This window comes from Leuciscus leuciscus (assembly GCF_965113295.1).
Source record: "Leuciscus leuciscus genome assembly, chromosome: 13".
Classification (NCBI taxonomy): Eukaryota; Metazoa; Chordata; class Actinopteri; order Cypriniformes; family Leuciscidae; genus Leuciscus; species Leuciscus leuciscus.
In genome coordinates this window covers 14516598-14539601 of record NC_138737.1, presented here as the reverse complement: position 1 = coordinate 14539601, position 23004 = coordinate 14516598, and the positions used below count along the sequence as shown (strand labels likewise).

The following is a 23004-nucleotide window of genomic DNA, read 5'->3' as shown; positions in this document are numbered from 1 at the left end:
GTGTTTTTAAGACTGCGTATTTAGGAATTGAAATGACACATTTATTTTTTGAATTCGAATTTCTTTAGTGTATTTCCAAAAGGGATAGACAGCCTCATTCACCATTCACTTTCACAACCTTTTGTGTCTCACAAAAAACAGCCATACAGGCTTGGAACAACATGAGAGTGAGTAAATTATAAGATTTAAAAAAAAAAAATTGTGCCAACTGTCTATTTAAATCCCATAGCCTATTTTCCAGGTCAGTTGCGCATTTGTTTACAGTTATCCTTTTGAGTAAGTTGAGAAGAATACGTTTTCAAAATATATTCAATTTGTATTGATAATGTTATATTCGCATTTTCGACAAGAACTGATTAAAATAAGGTATTCGAAAAGCGACACATTACGGTACATAGGCTACACCGTTAAGACACGGTTCTCGTGCAACTTCCTCTGCGTGCAGGTGCTCGCCTTTACGCCCCGCCCACCGCTGATGCTGCTAGCCGTCAACCGGACAGTCAAATATAATAATCCGTGGTCCACTGCGGCGTGGAGTGAAATTACATTCTTATAAACTCGCGTCCGCATCCGTTTTCTCTCCTCATTCGACAGTTTATTCCTCTCCTTCAGACGGGTTTGCGCAATCACCCCTTCCGCTTTTGAGATAGTCGGAGCTTTTGAAGCGCTTCAGCAACATAAGGACGAATCGAAAGGTTACAGTAACAGAGCTGAAGGACTATCGCGTAAAACCACCGGCAGCGGCTCGCAAACAACGTAGATTTAGATTGCCATGACAGACTGTGTCGGGGATGCGAAGCTGGAGGTGAAACAGGCCAGCAAAGAGTTTAAAGAGAGCGAAAACGTTGCTGAGAAATACTCCGCGATGACAGCCACGAAGAACAGCGACGTGAACATGAACGTCGGCGAGCTCTCCGCCGCATTCACTGCGGTCCCGACCCACAAATCTATGAAAAAGGTAAGAGGGACGTACGTACGTGTCTTTTCGGGCTAAACACACATCATGTGTGTTCTGAAAAGATAGCGCTTGAGTTTGGGACATTCAGTTACTGGGATCTTTAGGAAAGATTATCCCTGACTAGAGTTGAACTAGAGGTGTGTGCTGGAGCCTATTAGAATCACGTGACGCATATTTCTAACGTTTCTTTAGTTCTTTCTCGCCGCATCCAGTAAATTTCCCTGCGCTGGTCCAACTCTCACATCTGTCAGAGTAACTGACCTTTGTCCACCGCAGTTTATAAATTCTAGAATCTATCATATAAGCTCAAGAAAATGTGGATAAATAAATGTTTAAATTGTAGCCTATTTAAAATGTCTTAAATATTCTCCTGATGTCTAACACACGTCAGAGCACTTCACTACACAGTTCAAAGAGTGAAGATGCAGCATAGATAGATAGATAGATAGATAGATAGATAGATAGATAGATAATTTAGTCTGCAAGAAAGATGACACAACAGATTGTGTAAATGTGACCCTCTGAAGTGTGTGTGTGTTGTGAGTGGGTGGTAAAAGAGGCGCACTCCTCTGCCCACTCGCTCATCGAGTTGTCAGCTGGTTATACAACAGAGCCACAGGCTGTTCTGCTTATTCTCTTCAGCTGCATTACACGCAGCACCAAATCAAATCCAGTGCTGACGTTCATATTTAGCCTACTATTTAATATTTCAAAAATCTGAATTTGGGCTTACTATAATAGTGTGTATGCATTATTTTACAAATAAATAATGAAGTGTTCAGAAGATCTAAATCTTTCAACAGCAACATTTTGCACTCTTAAAAAATTGGTGTAGGATTTACTTTGAAACCATTTTGAATCAGAAATTGCTAGTAAATTTCACAAATAATTACAAATGAATTAACACATTGAATTAAACATGACATTTCTAAGTAAAATGAGACTGAAAATATTATATAATATAATCATTGTTTTATTTACAACTTCAACAGTGGACTCCAACACCAGCAGATCTCTCTTTTTTTTTAAATTATAAATCTGGTATAATAAATGTAGGGTCATCCTATCCCTAACACTACCCTTAAGTTATCCATAAAATCAGAGGGTAATGATTGGTGAATAACACTGATGTAGAAGCACCTAACCCTTGTTGTAAGCAAACTTGACATAAACTGTAAACTTGTCCCTCAAATCTGATTGGTTGATTGGAATGTTGTTCCATGATGAACAAAGATGTTGATTCAGGGACATGTTGTACTTGGTGACAGCCCCCGTTCACCCAGAAGGGACAGAGATTTGCTGGTTTATTATGTACGTAATGTGCTTGGCTTTTAGCGCACAAATTACCTTGCAACAGCAAAGTCTCTTTTGGAGAAATGCTCAATGGTTTGAATATAGGATAAATGTTTATTTTGTACCCTCTGATCTCATGTATTTCCTCGTTTATATGTACTGGCAATGCTTTCCCCTAGTCATCACAGGTTTTTGTGTAATTGTATCCTTTTCTCCTCACAGTGTGAGGGTGTGAGAAAGTTTCTCTCTCAGTACCTCCACTAGCTTTGTCCCTCTGTGAGCAGGAGGCTCTGATAACATTGTGAAAGAAAGTTGCACTGAGCGGAGAAATATGACACATGTCTACTGAGCCGCTCAGGAACTTTTTATCCTGTTTCTCGGACAGAGTCTTGGCATGGGGCCGTGATTTGACCCTACCTGCTGAGAGCCCAGCATTGACCTTGGGTTCTCCTCCTTGTGATTGTTCTCTGTGTTTTCTCTTCAAACATACATTCAGCCCATCATACGGATTTAGTACAAAATGGAGAGTTTAGTTTCTTCGTCTCTTTGAATAGATCTATTCCTCTCCAATACTTTTTTATAGTCCATTCATCATAACGAAAATTGACTCTTTTTGTTTCCTTACTGATTCCTTGCTTGTTATACTTAATGCACATCATTTTGAAGATTAGATCAAATTTCGGGTATTTTTCAGGAAAGCTATTGGTTGCACGTCCAGTTCTGCTGAATAGATGCATTGAGGGTTTAGACCGATGTTGCTGCTTCAGTGCTTGAGCATGCCATTAGGGTCTCTTTACACCGAGCAGTCACCTGAGAGAGCTTAGATCGCGTTTCATTTATTCACATTAGACCATCGGCACTTCAGAGCCCAATTATCTCATTCACTCAAGTGGTTTGTGCAGAATGATCGTTATTTGACTGGGATTTTCAGAAGTTTCACATTCTCTGCCATGTCCTGTTAGTTTCACATTCTCAGCCAAATCCTGTTAAAGTCACCATACAATCAAAATTCCTATTTTTATGGAATATTGCAGTATTTATTACTATTGATTTATCTGGGCAGGGCAACCTGTCACTCATATGAGATCACAGCACTAAGTCCACAACGATCCAATCAATTCCTGATGGAGAAAATCAAGTTCTGGCCTACATGTTTTTTGTTTTGAGAAGACATTTTACTCAGATATACGTCACAATATAGGAAAGAAAAGGCTATCGCAACTTCTGTTTTATGACGATTTTAAGGCAATTCAGTTAGGTCGAGATGACTTTGGCTGCAAAAAATAAAGACAAAAAACATTCAATCAGCTGTTCAGTTAATCAACCTTGTTAATGTTAAAACTCTGGTCATCATTAGAATGACACTGTGAGTCGTGTATAAAGTCAGGACTTTATGATATAAATGACCCTTTATAGGGTTGTTAATTTAGTGTGATTTTTTTTTTTTAAATTGCAAGAAAATACACCAATTAATGGTAATTTATCATGCCCCCTTTTCCATATGTAAATTCTTCAAAATGTTATTGTTATGCCATTAGAGTAATAGTCAAAAAGGTCAGTCTGCTTGCGTATATAGACAATTAAACTATTCATATATATTTTACACTATTGTTCAAAAGTTTGAGGTCATTTTGTTGTTGTTGATTAAATAAATTAATATTTTTATTCAGCAAGAGAATGCATTAAATTGATCAAAAGCGACGGTAAATACTTAAATATTTTTACGAAAAGATTATATTTCAAATAAATGCTGTTCTTTTGAAATTCATCAAAAATCCTGAAAAAAATCATCAAGAAAAATTCACAGTTTCTCCAAAAAATATTAGGCAGCACAACTGTTTTCAACATTGATAATAAGGCAGTTATTATTAATGTTGAAAACGGTTGTGCTGCAATATTTCTGTAGTTCTGTAAGCCATGATATATTTGTTCATGATTCATTGATGATTAAGAATAATATCTGTCAATAATATATATCTAAATAAGAAATGTTTATTGAGAACCAAATCAGGATATTAAAATGAATTCTGAAGGATCATGTGACACTAAAGACTGGAGTAATGATGCTGAAAATTCAGCTGGTATATATACAGTTAGGGATGGGACGGTATGAAAATTTAATATCACGATTATAGTGACCAAAATTATCGCGATTATCAATATTATCACGGTTTTGTTAAAACGAGATGAAAGTGTTCAAAAGGAGTTGATGCTCACACTGAAGACATTTCAGCAAGTTTTATATTTGAAAATCAACAAACAACAAATAAAACAAGCAGCTCTATGCACTTTTTAAAGCATTTCCTTCCTTATAATGACGGTCGTCAATAGCAACGCATTATAACACCGCGCACATCCATTGTAACGGCCGCCTAGTGTTAAGTAGTGTTCATGACATGAATGTGGATGTGCCTAATAATATACAGTAATATAATTTCATTGAATTATCTGGGGGCTAATATTGATAAATTGGGTTTAATTTTTTCATTATTTAATCAGCATATCATGTAACTAACTAATTCAGTTAAATTTTTGAATCAATTGACAGCCATACTTTTTTGTACCATCGAATCAATAAACCAATATAGAATGTGTAGTGCTGTAGAGTTCTTTGTTTTTGTTGACAATCATGCGGAGTGGAGTGTACACTGCATGACCTCGGCCTGGGATTAGAGACTGGGGCTGAAAGCCAGGCTGGTAACTTTAGGACTACAGCAGGTATTGGCAGAGTCACGGTGAACGGCTCAACAGTGTCTGCTTAACGCTTGGCCTAGTACTGCCTGTTTGTTTCGACCAGGATGGATCATTGTGAGCTGTTAATCAGAACAGTCAATGAACTGGATGGATTTCTTTTTCTTCTATTTTTAGTCAGATCTCGGAATAGAGTTGACCGGCGTGACCTAGAGTGGATGCTTTAGGGGTTTGTAGAAACATGGTTTAATTCCCTCCAGATCCCTGTTTTATTAGCCGCCCTGAATAAACTCTGCTGGAGAGTCACTGAGAGAACCAGTTGGATTAAAACACTCTGCGGCAACAAATACACCCTTCCTTTAGTATTCCTTAAGCATTCAGTCACCACAAACAGACGTGCCGACGGCCCTTACAGTGGTTGCAATAGATTATAGAGAGAGAGAGAGCAAAAGTAGGCTGGCCGGGTTTGTGAGTGGTTGATTTATTTGTTCCCTTGTCACCTCCCTTACCCTCATGTCCGCTGTAAGAACTCCACACAGAACTCTTCCCCCTGCACCCGCCCGTGTGTAAAACTACATTGGTGAAACACCAGTTGTAACAATACACAGGCACACAGGCCAGAGGAAGCCGGCACAGACAGGGACCATGAACCATGGCTATGACTTTCCCAGGGTAAGTGCCTCATTACTCTCTCTTACATCCTCTATAGCGGGACACAGCAAAGCGAGATTAAATTTGCCTGGTGACAGTCTGTGGTTTCTAAAATATATCAATATATTAATAAATATTGGGGGGAAAAACTAGTTAAAATAAGAGACAAATATTTGATTTATTTCCTATGTGTTGTAATGTTTAGATTTGTATGTGTATGTGTGTATAAATCACACATCAAAATTGTTTAATTTTGCCCCTTTAGAGTCTATTGATATGTCGCACTCACCTTTATAAACAGTAATAAACCGTTGTTGCGATATTATTTTTTAAATCACCGTCAATGTGTCAAGACACTGAATGATTCTTGGAAATGTATAATTTTTTATATATCACGTTCTCAGTTCTTCTCTGAGTAGGAAGATTTGTGCTGTTTTCCATGGACTAAAATAGACGTAAGCAATTATTACTCAGAATATGAAGGTGAAGTTATATGTATGACTGATCTATGTCAAACAGGGATATTTACTTCTACCACAGTCATGTGTTGTCAGTTGAACTGTCTTTTGACATTTACATTGGACTTTACTGCTACGTAACACTGGCTAGGGCAGTTAAAGTCTGATTTAACATAATCCACAGCCCTCTGGATAATTACAGCACATTGCCAGCATGTTAAAAAAAGAATATAGCACGATTTAATCATTTAGCTGACAGTGTAATCAGTGGAATGAGCTGAAAGTAATGTTAATGCTTATGAGGCTTCATCAGGGTTCATAGCGTTCACCTGAAGAATAATACTCATCTTCTCTGATCATAACTGTCCAGTTATTTCAAGCACTTTCAGTTCAAAGCTCTGCCTTTGGGCCACAATACCGCCTTGCTATGGCATTTTTATTATCACTCCAATTTCCTTGAAACATCAGCTGTGTGTTGTGTCAACTTCACTGGCATGCCCCCCAGTTTTGTGTCCAAACATACCTAAACTCAGGACTTGGATGCTGTTTGGCAAATCACGTATTAGATAACAGATAAATCTATTTATGATGGTGCTAAAGCAATGCTGCAGGGCAAACTGAACATTTTCTGGGATTGGAAAGTAGATTGCTGATTGTTTTGAGTAAAGTGAAACTGTGTAGTGGGTCACTGCATATCTAACTGGAATCTGAAGTCGTGCAGTATGGAGCAGTTTTAGGAAATCTCTTCATAGGAAAGATCTCAGTAGAATATATATATATATCATTTTTTTATTAGAATATTTTTATTCCTCAAGGATGCGTTAAATTAATAAAAAATTACCACATTTTAAAGACAAAATAAAGATTTATATTTCAGTTTTCAACTTTCAATTAATCAAAGAATCCTGAAAAAAAAGTATCACAGTTTCCACAAAAATGTTAAGTAGTACAGCTCTTTTCAACATTGATAATGATAGGAAATATTTATTGAGCTTCAATCAGCATATTAGAATGATTTCTGAAGGATAATTTGACACTGGTGACTGGAGTAATGCTGAAAATTCAGCTTTGCCATCACAATAATAAATTACATTATGAAATATATTAAATTATTAAAGTGTTTAAATCTTAATAATATTTCACAATTTTACTGTATTTTGGTCAAATAATTTTAGCCTAGTTGGTCAGCAGAAAAGACTTCTTTCAAAGACTTGAAAAAATCGTACTGACCCCAAACTTTTGAATGGTTGTGTATTAGAAAATATTATTTACAATATTATACTTAAAAAATAAATTGTCTCCATAAGTGCTCTGAACTATGAAAGAGTCTCTTGGTCTCCATATTGTCTATAGTTCGCAGTAGGAATTGTGATGGCAGCTGTGTTTTGTAAGGTTGAGGGATCTGTTGTTTTGCTTCGAAAAAGTATCAGATTCACAAGTACTATTGAACTTTCCAGAACCCTTTCCTACTCTAAAAAAATGCTAGGTCAAAAACAACCTTTACTGAGTTATTCGGCAACCCAATACTGGGTAATGCTGGGTTTTATACAATAACCCATTTGCTGGGTTTGTTTTTTGACATAGTGCTGGGTCAGTCAACCTGATATTTTTCATTGTAAATAATACAAATAATAAAGGAAAGGAACAGTTCATATACAATACTTTTTTATTCAATGGCAAATCAGTCTTTTATAATCATGAAATACTCAAAATAAAAACATTTAGTAAACGTTTTAGGGTGTGACAGGAGCAGCAAGAACAGCCAATGGGAATCTGTGGAAAGAAAACTGGCTTCAGTATTTACAATCTTAATCAATTGGTATCAATGTACCAATTCATTAAATGAAAATCTTATATATTCATGTTTGAAAAGTTACATCAAAAACAGCTTTACTTTGTACCTCCCCGTCAGACATTCAAGTTTCAACCAGTAAAACACATAGTGCGACCACAGCCACGATGCTAGTGCACTAGTAGTTCAATAGCGCTCCTATTGTAGTCTGTGGAGTGCACAGCAAATTTGTTACATATTAAAGCGATGTTGGGTTGTGTTTCAGCCCTGGTCTCATCGCACATTCTTTTGGTTGGAGCTGAAACGTTGTTCGCTTTGAGTGTAGATTCGGTGTATGCTGAGTTTGTAGAAGGCTAGCGTTCCAAGCAGACGTTAGCTGCGATGTAGCCACATGTAAACAGGTAAAATGTGAGACAACAGACTTTTTTCTGTCTGTACAGTAAAAATTTGATAGGAACACAATGTAATACAGATCTTAATTTCGTTCTTTCGTTCTCTCAGAACAGAACATAAAATTACCGTTGACAAATGTATCCAGTTTTAACTGGTTTGGTACAGACTACCCAACATTGGGTTACATTAACCCAGCGCTGGCTGGGTATGTGAGGGGCTTATCAGTTGTATTGACAGTAAAATGAGCCCGCAGCTGAGTTACAGAAAAACTACCACGTAGCTGGGGAAAATATTACAAATAACCCAATAAAATTATCCAACAGGCTGAACTCGGCATTTGGGTTAAAAAAATAACCTAGCATTTTTAAAGGATGTAGTAGCCAGACTGTCATCAGATGCATTATACGAAATCTCATGTTTTTAAATACAACACAGATAAGATGTGCTGCCCTCTCTATCTGTCTGTGGTGCGCTTGGACAGTAAATATATTAGGTGCTCGGATTATTTGCACACATACACACATTCAGATAGATGTCACTGATTAAGGTCACTGTACATACTTACCTACTATATAGTAGTTGAAAAACAGTATGTGAAAAGAACACTATGTCCGAATTCACAGTATTCATAAAACAGTAGGTAAAAAGTACCCAGATGACCTAGGCTACTACTTCCGGCGAGAAATTGAAGAGCAGATCCAGTGGACACTTTACTTTCCCATGCTGAACAGACTTACGCTGTAGTTCACATGAAAATTACAACATGACGAATGTACGTCCGAATTACATTTATACTACACACATTCATACAATATACTATTTGAATGGTCGCAAAGTAATTAGTAATTAAAAAGTAAGCGTTTTCGGATGCAGCCAGAAAGTTTCAGTGCAACCAGTGTAGTCCGATCACCTGACCAAACAAATGACTTTTGTTTAGACTTTAGATGAGTCGGTTCTTTTTGGTGTAAAAACGTACAGCGTCAATAGCAAATAGCACAGCTCGATTCAAACAAATGACTGTAATAAATCGGTTTGTTTTAGTGACTCGAACACAAATTTGTAAGACTTAAATTGGTTAAAGACACACATTATTATAGATATTGACATATAAAAACATAGTTTTGTCAGTAACTTTTTCTAAAATTAAATGTATGAAATGTATGATATGTTACCACATTTTTTGTTTGTTAATATAAAGTTAATATAAAAAAATATTGGATTACATTCATGCCATTTCTCTAAAGACTGTAAAAATGTTGTGTAAAATGTGAACACACCTTTTGCAAGAATAGTTTTACATTTAATTGTTAGGGCCTACTGACTCTCATTTTGCAATGAAAAGTATAAACTTTAAAAGTGCTCTGTTTGCCAAAGCACAGTCATATATTCCTGCTTATTTTTTCATAGTAAATCTGGGTCTGCAGGTGCTTTGAAGCTGAGCCGCTGGTGATCCATGTCTGTAGATGAGATATCTGTGTAATATGTGTATGAAAGAAACATAAATCAGGTTGAAAGAAGGAGCAGTCAGAACCAGAGCTCTGCTTCTGTGATTTACCTGCATATTACTGTGTTAATCTAATAGTCTGCAATGAAACCCAGCCCAGACGCCCCGATCCTCCCCATCCTCCATGAAGTGTAATGTGAAACACTGATCTGTCTTCATTGGGTATTTCAAATATTGCCCCTAATGATAACATTAATGTTTCTTTCAGCCTATGTGCACTGTAAGGTTTCAACTTTCAGCTCATATTACTTTACTTTAATAGCACAATGACACTAAAATGTAAAAGTAAAAATGTTAGGTTTAATCCATGTGTTAGCTTAGAGCTCATCTTATATGCTAATGTTCTCCTAAAAGGTGTTTTATTTTTATTTATTTTTCTGTTCTGGGAAAATAGCCCAAAATATTACTGATTTTTTTCAAATATATATATATTTTTTTTTTTATATAGGATGAAAATGTCATTTCACCTAATATATGGAGCATCAAGGCTCAACTTTATCCGGTCAATTTTTTTAAATGCACCATAATTCTGTCCTTTACTGGCATGGTATCCCAAAATCCTCTGCGAATCGTTCAGTAGTTTGTGGAAAGAATAAAAACGGAGTCTAAAGGGGTTATGAGACAGTTACTTACTGTCAGGAACCATTGTAGTCACTAAATATTTGCTTGTTCTCAAAAGTTCTCATGAATGTGTTCTAGATGATTAGACATGATGTTATGGAGCCTTTAATGTGAGTTTCCGTACAAGGTGCATTCATACACAAAACACTGACTGGACAAACACAAAATGCTTTTGGCGAAATACAACAACACAGGAAAGAAAATTACATTTGTTTCAATGCTAACTCATAGTATTTACTGCAGAGAATAACTCTACAGTTACAGTTTGCTTGTGATCTGTTCAAAGCATCTTGCTGCTTAGACTATACTCAAGCTATAATTTAACAGTCAGGTTCAGCTGCATTCTCCACCAAACAAGATCACAGCAGTACACAGCCTGCAAGCACATATCCCATGAATATTTCAAGTTATGCATCATTAAAATTACTGAAATGGAACTGAAATCCCCTGATGAGATTGGTTCCCCACATCTGTTATGTAATTTTAAAATATTTCAATACAGCGGCGAGCAGATGCTTTTTATAGTGTTCTTTTGTGCTAAATTAAGACTGTACATGTTTGAAGCTGTGTTTTTGGTGTATTTAATGTTCAGTAGTTATATTTCAAAGTTAAATCTTTATAGTTTGGTTAAAATTGAACTACATGAAATATAAAGAGATTGCTGTTTGTATTATTAAGGTAAATGTAGTATGATATAAAGTAATATCTGCTATATATGTCTTACTTTGAGTAAATATTAACTACATTCTAATGAAATCACATGTTCATGTGTTTGTCTGTCCCCCATCCTCTCTTTTTCCATACCTCCATCTTACTGTAGCAGATTCAGTTTGCCAACCAAGAGGAAAAGCAGGAGTTCAGCAAGTTTCCTACAAAGACCGGCCGTCGCTCCTTGTCTCGCTCCATTTCTCAGTCCTCTACAGACAGCTACAGTTCAGGTCTGACCCTCATCCACCCTCATGTCAATACAGTTCTGGAGTTCAGAAGAACAAAAACACAAACATTGCCATGTGGCGTGAAGCGTTAAATGCATGCAAATGTATACATTTGAGGTCTAAGACCTTTTTAGTACATTAATGGGTTTAGGTTTATTGCAGAAACTGCATGTCAACAAACATCACTGTGGCCCAAAACTGCTTATTTCTTGTTCATGCTAGTTTTTGTGTTGTGTAATATAATCCCAGACCAGCTTAAAGCGGGAACTACAGACTTTTGGTAGTGTTGGCTGTGGATCAGACAAATTCACATTCCTAAATCGTAATACCAACAAAAGTGAGGGATAAACATTCCTACATGTTTGTGACTGCAGTCTGACCCCCCCACCCCAATTGCAGACTGCTGAAACACAATTGCCAAAACAATTTCATAAGATCACAAGAATGATTTTCATATGTCATGTTTCATTGCAAACACAATTGAATGCATTCATTAGAGTTTATCTCCACTAAAATGTGCCTCTATGCTTTTGTAGCGGCCTCATACACAGACAGTTCGGATGATGAGACGTCTCCCCGTGAGAAAAGCCAGCTCAACTCAAAGGGCAGCAGCGACTTCTGCGTCAAGAACATCAAGCAGGCAGAGTTTGGTCGGCGGGAGATCGAGATCGCTGAGCAAGGTTAGGAGACTCACCTTTTATGGTTGATACTGTGTCAGGTTGATATCAACATGAATTTACATAACCATTACAGCATTGATTCTCAACTAGTTTTGTCAAGATTTATAAATGAATGTTAAGGTTTAAGTAAAGTACTGTTGACTCTGGAAATCTGTTGCACCGGTTGAACACAAATGTAGGTGTGTAAGTGCTGTCAAGTAAACAAGGTTTGGTAACAGCTGCTGCTGTCAGGAATAGTCATTGTACTCCATTTGATTTCATCTTTTTTAAAGGGATAACTGGGTCAAGATCTTAATGCCAGCAACTCAGTCCATACAAACGGTACTTGAAAGAACAGTTCGCTCAAAAATGGAAAGCCTATCATTTGGTTATTTTCTTCTTTACAAGACAAAAGGAGAAATTTAGAATGTCGTTAAGACTTCTAAAGCAATACAAATAGCTTTGTTTCAGAAAAAAACACAGACATGTCTCAACTCACTGACTCAGTGATCCATAAATAAAATTCTCTCTGTGTCTTTCACAATGTTTCTTGGAATATAGTGCATGATTCATATATAGACCATTTTAATTATGCTTTTGTGTCCTTTTTGGAAGCTTAAAAGCTTTAGTCCACATTCATTGTGTTTGTATGTATGTTCCACAGATGAAAGAAAACTATACAGATTTTGAACGACATGAGTGTGAGCAAATACTAACAAGTTTAATTTGTAGGTGAACTATTCCTTTAAAGGTTTGACCTGTCTCGGACTCTAGACTGTACCTTCCTTAATAAAGTTGACTCATCTCCAAACTGTTGTCTCAATCATATCCACAGATATGTCTGCACTCATTTCCCTGCGGAAGCGAGCTCAGGGGGAGAAACCCCTCGCCGGGGCTAAAGTGGTTGGCTGTACCCACATCACTGCACAGACTGCTGTATGTTCTCCTCAGGGCCGCACTAATTCAAACACACTCTTCCTCTGCAACCAGTCTTTGATTTTAACACAAAATAAATTTTTGGGATAAATCCTAAAGTTTGCTGCACTTATAGTACTATAATATGATATAAATAATCCTAAAATAACACTGTAGCAGCATTGCCTCTATTAAAAAGTCTTAGGCACATTAGTATTTTTACCCAAAAAATGGTTTTAAGCCAGTTATTTGTATCTTTTGCTGTAGTGTGTCAGTAGGAAATATCAGTTTACTTTTCCAAACATTAATTTTGCCATTAATTGTAATAATCCAGTGAGTTATTTGTATGCACAAGGAGTGAGGATGCTTTAAAAAATAATGTAATAAATAGATTTTATTTAGCAATTAACTTCTATTTACTAAATCAAATCAATATTTGGTGTGACCACCCTTTGCGTTTAAAACGGCTTTTGTCCAGGTACACTTGCACATAGTTTTTCAGGTAGCTTTGCAGGTCTTGGAAATGTTGCCGCAGTTCTTCTGGATGTAGTCGTTTTTTTCTGTTTCTTCATGTAATCCCAGATGGACTTGATGATGGTGAGATCAGATCTCTGTGTGAATCATACCGGCTGTTGTCAGACTCCTTGTGCTTACAAAAGTTTCACTGGATTAAAGGCAAAATTTATATTTGGAAATTTAAACTGATATTTCCTACTGAAACACTGCAGCAAAATATATAAATAACTGGCTTAAAGGGATAGTTCACTTTGAAATTAAATTTTGGTATGTTTTAGCTTACCTCAAGGGCATCCAAGATGTAGGTGTCTTTTTTTCTGCAGTAGTTTCAATTTTGATATTTTTAGGTCAAACCGTTCTTGTCTGTCAGTCATATAATGCAGGTCGATGGTCACTGTCTCAAAGAGCATGCACAGAGTCCAAATTAAAACAATTCCCCGTCGTCCAAATTAAACAATTCCCCATCGTAAGTACACATTGATGGCCTAAGACACGAAACGAGCGGTTTGTGTGAGAAAACTAACCGTATTTATATAGTTTTTACCTCTTGTACACAGCCATGTCTGAGAGCGCGGGCGGGTATAGATATATACACTAGATGTCGCATTGGCTACGGTTTCGTTCCAATGAACTGCAGTAGCCAAGGCGACTTCTATTGTATATATCTATACCAGCCCGCGCTCTCAGATCACTTGGACATGGCTGTGTACAAGAGGTAAAAACGATATAAATACTGTTCGTTTTCTCACACAAACCGCTCGTTTCGTGTCTTACGCCATCAATGTGTACTTACGATGGGGAATTGTTTAATTTGGACGATGTGGAATTGTTTTAATTTGGACTCTGTGCATGCTCTTTGAGGTGGTGACCATAGACCTGCATTATATGACTGACAGACAAGAACGGTTTGACCTAAAAATATCAAAATTGAAACTACTGCGGAAAAAAAGACACCTACATCTTGGATGCCCTTGAGGTAAGCTAAAACATACCAAAATTTAATTTCAAAGTGAACTATCCCTTTAAAACTATTTTTTTGAGGCAAATATAGTCACTCGCATTACTAAGGCTTTTGCACAGTACTGTATATTTGCTTATGTGTGAAAATATTGCAGAACAAATAAATGTAAATACACACCTTGTTACTCTTGTTTGCTTTCCCATGTGTTTGACATGCTGTACTGGTTTCTTTCAGGTCCTGATCGAGACACTTGTGGCACTGGGCGCTCAGTGTCGCTGGACTGCCTGTAACATTTACTCCACTCAGAATGAAGTGGCAGCAGCTTTGGCAGAGAGCGGTAAAACAACCCTCTAAACTTATACTGTTTTCTAAACTATCAATTCCAACCTGGTCCAATGTGTCCTGATATTCTGGACTCACTATGTATTTATTGTGTGCCCTTTAAAGGTGTTTCAGTTTTTGCCTGGAAAGGTGAATCGGAAGACGACTTCTGGTGGTGCATCGATCGCTGTGTCAATATGGAAGGATGGCAGGCAAATATGGTATAATGTTCTGTGCTTAATATCTAGAGATATATAAAAAAAAACTGAATTAATGGGCAGTGTCTGTTTATACTGAGTGCAAATAACCAACCTTGTCTGCAAAGATTATTTTTAGTAACTCCACCCTGCATTTACCCATTGTAAAAAACTCTATTTACACGTTGTGTGAATACGTTTTATTGCTTTTTGTAGCAAAGTGTAACAAAGATGCTAACTTTATGAAAACACATCTACCACTATTTACACTAATAAGCCCACTGCGTCTATTACTCTTTATTTGCTGCCAAATCAGTATTTAATCTCCAAAACAATTATCATGATTCTTTTGTGTTTGCAGGCTAGTAATCATAATAATATGAGTTTTTTTTTTTGTTTTTTGTTTTTGTAACAGATCCTAGATGATGGTGGCGATCTGACCCACTGGGTGTATAAGAAGTATCCCAGTGTCTTTAAGAAAATACGTGGGATCGTGGAGGAGAGTGTTACAGGTGTACACAGGTAAGGGAGGACTGTAGGACATTTTTATTTAAACATTATTATTATTTTTTTATATATTTGTTTTATTTAAAAAAAAATCTTTTTTAAATCTTAACATTTTTAAATTTTTAATTTTTAAATTAAATTTTATTTTATTTGTATCATCCCACACAAATAACCTAACACAATGACACAAATCTTTTTATTTTTTTATTCTATTATTAATCTGTATATGATCAGAATAATGAGATTAATCTGAATCTGAATATTTAATTGACAGCCCTAATAGAAACATATTTGTGTTTGAATCAAATTTGTCTCCTTGTGTTCGTTCTGTTAGGCTCTACCAACTCTCCAAAGCTGGCAAGCTTTGCGTTCCCGCTATGAATGTCAATGATTCTGTCACCAAGCAGAAGTTTGATAATCTGTACTGCTGCAGGGAGTCCATCTTGGACGGGTAAGACACCTGCAATGCTGAGATCTGCTTTTCTGATTTATTTAGCATATCTTTCTCAGACCCCTTATGACTAAAACTCATAATCATAGAGTATAATCATGGTTGACTTCCTCTTTTTTCTTAGTCTGAAGAGAACAACAGATGTGATGTTTGGTGGGAAGCAGGTGGTGGTTTGTGGTTACGGAGAGGTCAGTCAACATCTGTGTTTTGTAAAATGCCCCACAGTGGAGTCTAGATAATCTGCACAATGCAAAAAATAATCTCCAAATTTCACTTAACTGCCAGACCTTATTTACTATAAGCATCACGATTGTGGGTTTTATTTTCATTCTGGTGTAGGTGGGAAAGGGTTGTTGTTCAGCTCTGAAAGCGCTTGGAGCCATTGTTTGCGTGACAGAGATCGACCCTATTTGTGCTCTTCAAGCTTGGTAAGACAAACACACCGACAAAAATGAGCTTAAATTAAAACCCAAGTGGAGTGTCATTTTAGTATTATTCATATAATATAATATTATTTATTAGTATTTTTAATTAGCTTTTATTTTTAAATTTACATTAGGTTTTAGTAATTTTGTTATATGCTTTTGTAATTTTTATTTGTTTTTAATTTCTATTTTGCTTTAATTTATTATTATTATTTCAGTTTTAGTAATTTCAGTACTTCAGCTTATATTTCAGTTAGTTACCATTACAACACTTAGAATTTTAGTTTATGTTAGTTTAATATTTTTCATCTAATATTTATATTCAATTTTTATTTCAGCTTTATTTATACCAAACAACTTTTGTAAACTTCTGCAAATAATATTAGCTCCCCATATTAGCCAAACACATGGCCAAAGGAAGTCTTTACACAGGAAGTCTGTGAACAAGCTGAAGTGCTTATTTATCAAGAATATTTCACCACATTTTCCCTCACTGCCTGTATAAAGATATGAGATACCAGTTGAATTCGATCTGTTTTTTAATTTTTTTTATCTCCCTCGTAGTATGGATGGCTTCAGAGTGGTGAAGCTGAATGAGGTGGTTCGCCAAATGGACATGGTTATCACCTGCACGGGTACGTCTGGTTACAGCTGGCTCGCTTCCAGATCCTTTTCCTCTGTTTCATTCAGCTCTTATCAGCACAAACACATCCTCCCAAATGCCCTTGCATTAAGCTGCTGTGAAACGGTTTGCCCTTTGACAGCTGCTGCTGATCTCTGGGCTACCCTGAAGTAGTGTGGGAAAAATAATATTTGCTCCAAGAGATCAAATATTTGTGTATAAACAGTAGAGAGTTGTTGAGGTTTCTGTGTGGTCTCTGCTAGTCAAAGGCACAGCTTTGTATTAAATTTACGTTTATTTATTAATACATGTATTATTTTAAATGTAAAAGGAAATATTTGTTTCACTGTTTTTGGTTCCATATTTGAAATTTTGTTATTTTTTCCTTAATGGAGTGCTAAAGTGTCTGTCCACTTTTTCAGCAGTGTTGGTTCCGGAAGTATTTTTCCCATTATTTTTAACCATAAAGGTTTTTAAAGTCTTTGTTAAAAGTGAATCACAACATTACAAACTTTGATTTGAAGAAAAAAAGAAAAGAAAAAAAAAATCTGACAAAAAGAGGAAAAGAACTACAATCCGATGAAGCGCTGCAAATTATATTATTAAATAAAAAATGATGGTTAAGTATAAAACTATTTATTTTAAAGATTCTGATTATGTATATAGAAGCTATATATTTTAAGTTAATTGCATATTTGAGAGGGTATGGAAATTCTCACGGGCTTCATGGGAAAGTGTTCTTTTGATATGATTTGCTAGTTGTGAATCTCTGATTGGTGGAGATTTCTTTGCAGAATCATGGGTAATGTAGTTTTCCCACCAATAATCTCACTGTTAAACACAATTATTATATATGTGACCCTGGATCACAAAACCAGTCTTAAGTAGCACGGGTATATTTGTGGCAATAGCCAACAAAACATTGTATGGGTAAAAATTATCGATTTTTCTTTTATGCCAAAAATCATAAGGATATTAAGTAAAGATCATGATCCATGAAGATATTTAGTAAATTTCCCACCTTAAATATATAAAAAAAATATTTTTGTGAGTGGATGCAGCACAATCGCCTATAGAAATGGACAACTTTAAAGGTGATTTTCTCAATATTTCGATTTTTCTGCACCCTCAGTTTCCAGACTTTCAAATAGTTGTATCTTGGCCAAATATTGTCATATCCTAACAAACCTAATATCAATGGAAAGATTATGTATTCAGCTTTCAGATTATGTATAAATCTCAATTTAAAAAAAAATACACATAAGACTGATTTTGTGGTCCAGGGTCACATATATATAAAAAAAAAAAAAGTAAAAGTAAAGCAATAATATGGGCTAGAGACTTCAACAGAAGCATACAGCATGAATTAACAACATCATAGTTCACAGTAGGTCTGTTTTTAATGATTTGTAAGTTATTAAAAGTAATTTCCCCTATAGAGAAAATGAATGGGATTTTTACTTCTGGAACACGTCTGCTGCACTGTAAACTCACACATTTTATTTGGTTTGAACAAATAATGTATACTGGGGTTTTGTGAAGATTCCTGAAGACATTTTTGTTTCTACAGGGAACAAAAACGTTGTGACCAGGGAGCACTTGGATCGAATGAAGAACGGCTGTATTGTCTGTAACATGGGCCATTCCAACACTGAGATTGATGTGGTGAGTGAGTCTCAAGACTTCTTTGTATCGCCTTCCCTCACATTTATATTTGTTTTGTTGAAAATATTTTTGAGTTATTTATGAGGAGGCTCCATTTGCTCTTACTGTAGTGTACTTTATTGGTGAATGTAGTCCAGGGAAAGAATTTGAACGTCAACAGCTGTAGATGTTCCATGAGCAGCACTGAAAGCCTCTTAGCGACATGTTTCCAACAACAAAGTGAAGTGCGCTGAGCCGCTCACTGTGTTCATAGTGATTGCTCTTTTTGTGTGTGTGTGTGTGTGTTTTAGCTTTGTTCTTGCCACTGTCGCCTTTCTCAACCTTTGTTGCCATTGGCTTGGCTTGCTTAGTTGGGGACATTAAATTGAACATTTAGCCTAATTTAATATTCAACAATAATATTGATCTGCCTGCATTGACACTATTATACAAGAACTTAACTGAGCTGGACGATGACATCATGGTTTACTCCAGAGCGGCTTTATATATATAAATTAACTAAATTAATAACTTTTTTAAAACAAAAATGAAACCTCACTGAACTGGACTGTGACGCTATTTTCTTCTGGAAACAAACTTTTTGGCATTATTTTCCTGTTATCTCTGTAAAGCTGCTTTGAAACAATATGTATTGTAAAAAGCGCCGTATAAATAAATGTGACGTGACTTGACTTGAATGTGACTTTGTAGGTTTATCAGCCTGTTAAAGCGAGCGTTTGTGTGCGCTGATGTGTGTCTGTTCTTTCTCTGTTCCAGGCGAGTCTGCGGACTCCAGAGCTCACCTGGGAGAGGGTGCGCTCACAGGTCGACCACGTCATCTGGCCTGACGGGAAACGAGTGATTTTACTGGCAGAGGTCTTTCCTCCTTCCTCATTTTTTTCATGAATGAGTGCCAGTAGGGATGAGTGCAGTGACAGATGGGCTCTACTGTTTATATTACGCTAGATGTATTTGCATGGCAGTGAGAGGTTTAGAACCGCTTTATGTTATTTATACATGAGAGCGACAAAGAAACGTTTTGTCCCAAACAAGTCAGGATAAGCAAGTTGTTGTTAATAAAGGGTGCTGTTAGGTATTACACATTGCAGAGTTTAATTGTTTCACGGTTGTTTCACAGAGCAAATTTATGCATTATTATAAACTACCATTTAAAGGTTTGAGTGCAGTGAGTTTTTTTTATTTTATAAATCAATTATTTGTATTGAGCAAGGCTGCAATAAATTGATCAAAAGTGACAGTAAAGACAGTTATAACGTTTTTTTTTTTTTCATTTAAACTTTCTATTCATCAAATAAAAAATAAAAAATTAACAGTTTCCACAAAAATATTAAGCAATGTTTTCAACATTGATAATAATAAGAAATGTTACTTGAGCATCAAATCATCATATTACAATGATTTCTGAAGGATCATGTGACTCTGAAGACTGAAGTAATGATGCTGAAAATTCAGCTTTACCATCACAGGAATAAATAAAAAATTTAAAATATATTAAAATAGAAAACAGTTCATTTAAATTTGTATTAATATTTCATAATATCAGCTTTTAACTTCATTTTTTATCAAATGAATGCAGCCGTGGTTACCATAAGAGACATTTGAAAATATTACTGTACCAGTTTTGAATGGTAGTGTGTATTTTTTTTTATAAAAAATTATATTAGTTTATTAGTGTCTTTTTAACACTGCTTTTGAACTGATGTTATGAATAATCATATGTTTTGGTTTGCATCCAAGTAAATAATCAAATGAAATTATGTATTGGTGAAATTGGTGTTGCCACATGGTTATTTATCAGACTATTTTTTCCCCTATCAAATTCATACATTTCATTAAAACCTACTAAATGGTGATTTGTACCATGACATAAGATTATGGTCCATAGCACCCTAACCAAAGCCTCGGTTTTTCTCTAATGTGCCCACCATGATAAATCACTTTCCTTTGTGCGTTCTCCTGGTGGAGCCCAGTAAATCTCAATCATTTGTGTGCTATTTTTCAGGGCCGGCTCTTGAACCTGAGCTGCTCAACAGTCCCCTCATTTGTGCTATCAATCACAGCCACAACCCAGGTAATTTAACCTGTCTCCATTTGGGTTTTAGCCGAAGCGAGTTTGCACCCTGTGTACAGATGACATTTAATCCATTTATGTTAGTGGTTCTGAGTGCTGTGTGATTATTATGCCTGATTTAACATCTCTGATCGCAGGCTGTTGTGTTCTTTATTTAATGTTAGGCTTTGGCCCTAATAGAGCTGTATAATGCACCAGAAGGTCGCTACAAACAGGATGTCTACCTCCTGCCCAAGAAGATGGGTAAGAGTTATCTGAACCAATCACCACTGCTGGCAACTTAAATACATCAGTTATATGCATTAAATGTGATAAATAATGTGTGTTTCAGATGAATATGTGGCCAGCTTGCACCTTCCCAATTTCGATGCCCATCTTACCGAGCTGTCAGATGAGCAGGCCAAATATATGGGCCTCAATAAGAATGGACCCTTTAAACCAAATTACTACAGGTATGAGATGTTTTCTAAAACAGCTTGCATCGCTATACCGTCTGTACTATCAGAATGTACACATTTGTACTGTTCTGTAGTGTGATGAAGACAGACTGGCATTGTCCTATTTTAGGACTACCCAATATTAAAATGTTTGGTCACTTAGTGCCCTCTGCTGGTTCTCAATAGACATCTTACATACCACAACTAGTGAAACTGCTAATTGTCTTCAGCATGTTAGTTTAAAACTAAACTTTTCAATTCTTTGAATGTATAAAATATTTAAATGTATTATTTTAGCTTTTTAGTATAACATTCATTACTGTTCAATAACATTCATTACTGATTTTTTTGCTTATGTTGCTTATGCTCACCAAGGCTACATTTATTTGATCAGAAATTCAGTAAAAATAGTAATATTTTGAAATATTACAATTACAAACAAATGTTTTCTATTTGCATATTTTATCAAATATAATTTATACCTGTGATGGCAAAGCTGAATTTTCAGTGTCAATCATTCTAACATGCTGATATGGTGCTCAAGAAATATTTATTATTATTATCAATATTGAAAACAGTTATGCTGCTTAATATTTTGTGGATTTTCAGGATTCTTTGATGAATAGAAAGTTCAAAAGAATTTATTTTAGATTAAAATCTATTGTGACATTATGAATGACTTTATTGTCTCTTTAGATTATTTTAATGTATCCTTGCCGGATAAAGGTTTTTAATTTCTTTCAGAAAAATCTTTTGAATGGTAGTGTAATTAATATAAATCATTAAAAAAAACATATTTTTATATTATAAATATTCTTCATACCAGACTGAACAGTTTTGGAAAAATATATAATTTTCTGTTGTTTTACTTGCAGATATTAGTGTGACTGGATCGATTCAGCCTTCATCAAAGATGGAGAGACCTGTATTAACCTGAGAAGCAAGAGATTTATTTTATATGAATATACATTTCTTAAAGCGAAACTTGATTTTACTGAATGTTATTCTTATTTAATAGTGTTACTAATTTCCTGTGACAAAATATACGTTCATGTCACTTTTAGGCTTATGTCTATTGTTAGAATTCATGTATTATAGCAATTGTTGTAAATGTTCTTTTAACCTAAAATACGAAAAGGACCACTGTCTAGGCTCTAAAAATGTGCCAAATATTGGTTATAGTAGACTGATCTCTTAGAATAATTGATTATCATTACAATGCTTTGTTTTTACATGGTTATTCTATTTACCCAAGGTTACGCTACACTCAATCGTTCATGACCAAAAAGTTGTCTTTGTGGCTTTTTAATATAAGAAAAATTGTTAGTCTCGGCATTATATTCCTGATTTATTGCTCTTGCATAAGAAAATATAATATCTTTTTCGGATGAATGTACTGTGTATTACTGTAAAAGCTAGAGTGTTCTGGCAATATGATACACACCACTGTGTGCAGGAACTTCTGTGACTGGCAGCACCTGCTGCTAAATGTACCCCGCTTGGGGGATTTTATGAAATGTCACCATGGGATTCTTTTCCTTTTCATTTTCTCACACATCTTCAACATCTCTGTGGCCTTTTATATTCTTATTTTAAAACAATGTAGACCATTATATGTTATGTAGGCCAATCTTAGATGAGAATAAATGTAACCCCAGTTGAAATGAGATTTTGGTATATTCTTTGAGGTTTGCTGAATATTATTGACCTTTAGCCCCTAACATTCCCACACACTGTCAGCTATTCACAAGAAGCACACATATTTTGATCACCATCTCTAAGGGACTGCAAATGTCTTAAGAATAAAATCACTGTGAATGCTGTCATTTTAATATTTGCCTCATCTGCACTTTTGTTTGTGATTTACCTTTGCATTACATAATTTGTCATCATTTGTGTTCCCTCTGCCTTGATGTCATCATCGAATCCCTGAATTAAAGATCTTGCTGTCAACTAAATAT

The 23004-nt window shown here is 35.6% G+C and overlaps 1 protein-coding gene across 4 annotated transcripts; it reads left to right on the top strand.

The window, feature by feature from the left end:
- The first annotated feature begins 470 nt into the window (after window positions 1–470).
- ahcyl1 (adenosylhomocysteinase-like 1) lies at window positions 471–23001 on the top strand. Of its 4 annotated transcripts, none has more exons than XM_082189310.1 (17): window positions 471–958; window positions 11185–11299; window positions 11833–11976; window positions 12791–12891; window positions 14582–14684; window positions 14795–14889; window positions 15281–15387; window positions 15707–15823; window positions 15948–16011; window positions 16163–16251; window positions 16813–16883; window positions 18441–18535; window positions 19292–19390; window positions 20538–20606; window positions 20771–20849; window positions 20938–21058; window positions 21919–23001. In XM_082189310.1, exons 1-17 carry the CDS (start codon window positions 773–775, stop codon window positions 21923–21925), a joined length of 1662 nt encoding a protein of 553 aa, XP_082045436.1. In that variant the 5' UTR covers window positions 471–772; the 3' UTR covers window positions 21926–23001. The 4 variants fall into 4 exon arrangements, with proteins under 4 accessions (XP_082045436.1, XP_082045435.1, XP_082045438.1 ...); XM_082189309.1 differs by having other exon boundaries at window positions 472–958; window positions 11182–11299; XM_082189312.1 differs by lacking the exon at window positions 471–958 and adding an exon at window positions 4832–5614.
- Window positions 23002–23004: the final 3 nt, after the last annotated feature.